General features: G+C 26.1%; 2 protein-coding genes across 4 annotated transcripts in view; one reads left to right on the top strand and one right to left on the bottom strand.

Annotated features, from left to right (window-relative positions):
- LOC106686598 (pH-sensitive chloride channel 2) overlaps window positions 1–1,569 on the bottom strand; it is a 24,853-nt gene extending 23,284 nt beyond the window's left edge. For all 3 annotated transcript variants that reach the window (XM_067049235.1, XM_067049236.1, XM_014429985.2), the window contains exon 1: window positions 1,452–1,569. In XM_067049235.1, coding sequence (XP_066905336.1) covers window positions 1,452–1,510 — 59 coding nt within the window. In that variant the 5' untranslated portion in view covers window positions 1,511–1,569. The remainder of the gene's footprint in view (window positions 1–1,451) is intronic.
- LOC136796206 (uncharacterized) overlaps window positions 1,509–3,872 on the top strand; it is a 22,418-nt gene continuing 20,054 nt past the window's right edge. The window contains exons 1-2 of the mRNA XM_067049233.1: window positions 1,509–1,551; window positions 1,658–1,700. Of these exons, the coding sequence (XP_066905334.1) occupies window positions 1,509–1,551; window positions 1,658–1,700 (86 nt within the window). The remainder of the gene's footprint in view (window positions 1,552–1,657; window positions 1,701–3,872) is intronic.

Here is a 3,872-nt window from a genome sequence, read left to right as displayed (position 1 = left end):
AATTTGTGACCATATTTTAATTAATAATATATTACTCAATTAATTATTCTCACATATATTGAAACAAATTAAGTTTCTTTTGTTTTCTAAATATCTTCTGTGTAATTAAATTGAAAATTATTGTTCCTTAATGTTTTATTAATGCTATTTCAATTAAATACAAATTTTATTCAACAACTGTTTTTCTTTCAAAAGCATTAACATAATTTTTTTTCTTTCAGGGCCTTCCACTGGTATACCACTAACATGTACCCAGAGAAAATTTGTTAAATATTTATTTTTACTCAATCCTAAATATAGAAACACATATATTATGATCTGCAACAAGCAAGCCTGATACTTAAAATTTTTCATATGATCGTAGAATACTAATCTTGAGTTTTAAAAATCCTCATCTTAAAAATTTTCCTTGGGTGCAGACCTTCCCTTATTTTTATTTAAATAAAAAAAAAATTGTAATTACCAAAAATTTTTATATCAACAAAATATTTTTTTAATATCATTTTTGGACAAAGGATGAGAAATGAGCTGTTTGTCTATAAAAATTAAATAATATTTCTTCATGAATTATTAATTTTACATTAATTTATAAAAATAAGAATTCATCAGCAAGATTTTAATTCAAATAGAAGTGTTTAGAATCATAAAATACGTATCAAAGGATAAATATGATTGCAGTGTCTAAACCCTTTATACACACCAATTAAGGTAGGTAATAAATCATATAATACTTGAACAGAAAAACCCATAATTAGAAATTATCCAATAATGTACTTTAAAGTTATTTGTTAAACTTACGCATGTAAAAAATGAGGAAACATTTTTTCTCAATTTAAATTCAAGTCAAACAATATGTTAATGTAAGCACTGAGGTGTGAATAAGGTCGTCCTAATGAGGTGATCATTTTTGTGCAAACAGCCTCAAAACATAGTATCAGTAGTATCAAAATTATTTTGAATTTATTACTCACAAATGATTTTTAACTCTATTAAAATTATACAATACATAATAGAATATTTCTATAAAAAGTTTTAAAATTATATTCATATTTGTCACAAATTCAAGTATACATTTTTCTATTAGAAAACTTCTTTTAGGAACATAGCTAACTTCTTAAAAACCTTTATTTAAACAAGGGAGAATCTATCCTATAACAAACGTGTGGTTTAATCATAACCATAATATTAATTGTAACGATTTAATATACTATTACTTCCAGCTAAATCAAGCTGCATGACCGTTGACAAACCGAAAAACTAAGGAACATCATCAACTGATATTTGGGAACAAAGAAAAAATCTAAATTAATTTTAATAGGATACTATAAACTGATAGTAATTTTAAAAGATTAATTTACAAACTAATCAGAGCTTTTGTAAATTCATTACATATATATTTAAAAACAGAAAAAACAAAACAAATCTAATTAAAAATTACTGTTATTACTTACTGCCCGAAAGAAAATGATATCAGATATGACGAGAAAAGTACAAATAACAAGTGATGCATGGCTGAGTTACCATTTCTTATCAATGAAGGCCCACCTTTAAGCTACCTTATCATCTAAGAAAGTGGAGGTGGAAGACAAACTACTCATATTCTTAGTCATGACCATCTATTTGCATATTTAGAACAGACAATGATCAATTTTTATAGTTCTTAATCCTTTGAATGAACTCAAACATTCCAAGAATACAAGGTAGAGCATAATGATCATGGTTTATTTTAAATTTGAATACATATTTATCAATATAGATTACTTACTTTATCTTAATTACTGTTAGCTATTATAAATTTTATTTTATTTTTAGAATTTTCGTTCGTAGAATTTTTATTTTATATTTTTAGAGGTTCCATTTTATTTAATTAAAAATGTTTGTGGCAAGGTAGTTTTATATAATACAAGCACATCTATCAAATGATGTCCATCCAAACCCAAATCCATCAGATCAGCTTTAATGCATTCCACCCACCTACACTTCAGTCTAGTCCTTGGTTTAGTGTTTATTAACTTTTAGGGATCTATTCTTTACTAAGCACTACAACCTTACACAGCCATCTTGTTCAATGCAACGCTATAACCTGAATTATATTTAACAGGTATAATTCACTCAATTTAGCATTGTTTAGCCTTAATTAACCTAAAAAATATTATAATTACCTACAACATAATCCTCCTATCTATCCCTAGGATTTTCACCATTACATTCAGATTGGAACTTTTAAGAGATTCGTTCGTTATTAAGTCCAGCAACATTATATGCCCATTTCAACTACCCCTAAGCTATAATATTACCTAATATAAAAAAAATTCGGGTTGTATGATACATCCATCAATAAAACAATTACTTATCCATAAATAAAATAATTAACTAATATATAGAATGTAAATTCTGAACATTTTTTTGTTGTTTTATTTCATAGTTTGATTTTTAATTTTTTTTTTTAAATATAGTTGTAGTTCAACATTGATTAATAATATTTAAGATTAAAGGATACCTTTGGAAAGACAATTACATTTGGTATTGTTCATCTTTATTCATAAAATATGATTATGATTTATTTGAAGAACTAAAGTTCAAGGTTTGATTTTTTTTTTTTTTATATTGTTTGGGTTCATAGTAAACATAAAAACAAAATTTCCTGATTTTTCTGAGCATCATTGTGTGCTGAAACCTCAACTTTTTATTGGTTTTTTTAAAATTTTTTTTTTTAGATACAACTTCAGAACACACAATTTTGTAACATTAATTTATAGAATCATTCCTAGATGTGCTTAAATTGAAATATTAAAAACTGACAGAATAACTTCATAGCATGGCTTAAATTTGAAATGTTCTGCTTAAGCAAATTTTGTTCAACCAAAACAGCCATTTTTTGTCATGTCATTAAATAGATGATTCAGTCCTTTTCCAGATAATTTAGTACCAAAACTGTTAATAAAAAAAAAAAATTAAAAATGAACTTGGCTGCTTGTATAATTCAGGTATTACTTATTTATTGGTTAGAAAAATCGGACTGTTCTGGTGTTTTATCAGTTTATTAAATTTTTATGAAATTACCATATATTGTTGGTCCCATATCTGTTTCATCAGATTCCATCCACTACCCATGGAAGCATCAATGGAACATCTTTGCTCACCTATATTTCGAAAACAGCTTGTCAAATTGTCCTTAATTTGGAGAAAGGTTGGGGATTAATGCAAAATGGGACCAGCATAATTTTCCATATTCGCAATCTATTTTCACTTATGCGAGCAATTGTATTGTTCTCGGCACACCCATATTTTTGGTAGTTTACTAACGAAATAGAAATATACAGAAATAATATAATTTCCAGAAAAAGAAACTTTTCAATAAGAAAATAAGGCGATAAAAAAAAGAAGATAGAAATATTGAGGAAACCCACGTACTTGCCAACAGTTGTTTTCATTTTATCGCCTTTTTTCTTTGTTGAAAATATCTTCTTCTTTTTTTTGACATTACAATATTTCTATAGGATATCAAGGTTAATGATTTGTCTATGAGAAGATGGTTGGAGGTGCGGTTAGTGAAGAACAAAAGTAAGTATTAATTGACCTTCACCTGGACAATCTTCCTACAATCTAAAAACTTGTTTATTTGAGCCAACATTTCGGCCAGAATTTCTAGCCTTTATCAACGCTTAGAACAAAGAACAAGATAACCAATGAACACAAAAAATAAAATATAAACAGAATGAAAAAAAGTCAATAGTTGTACAGAATGGAATTAATAAAATTAAACTGATAAAAAAAGTGGAAAATAAAATGTATGTATAGGTAATTGAATAAGGAAGTAAAAATAACATAATTAAGTAAATAAAATAAAAATTTGAAGTTATATAATTCAA

Source organism: Halyomorpha halys, unplaced genomic scaffold, assembly GCF_000696795.3.
Source record: "Halyomorpha halys isolate HHAL.00 unplaced genomic scaffold, Hhal_1.1 Scaffold844.1, whole genome shotgun sequence".
Classification (NCBI taxonomy): Eukaryota; Metazoa; Arthropoda; class Insecta; order Hemiptera; family Pentatomidae; genus Halyomorpha; species Halyomorpha halys.
This window is presented reverse-complemented; position numbering and strand designations above follow the sequence as displayed.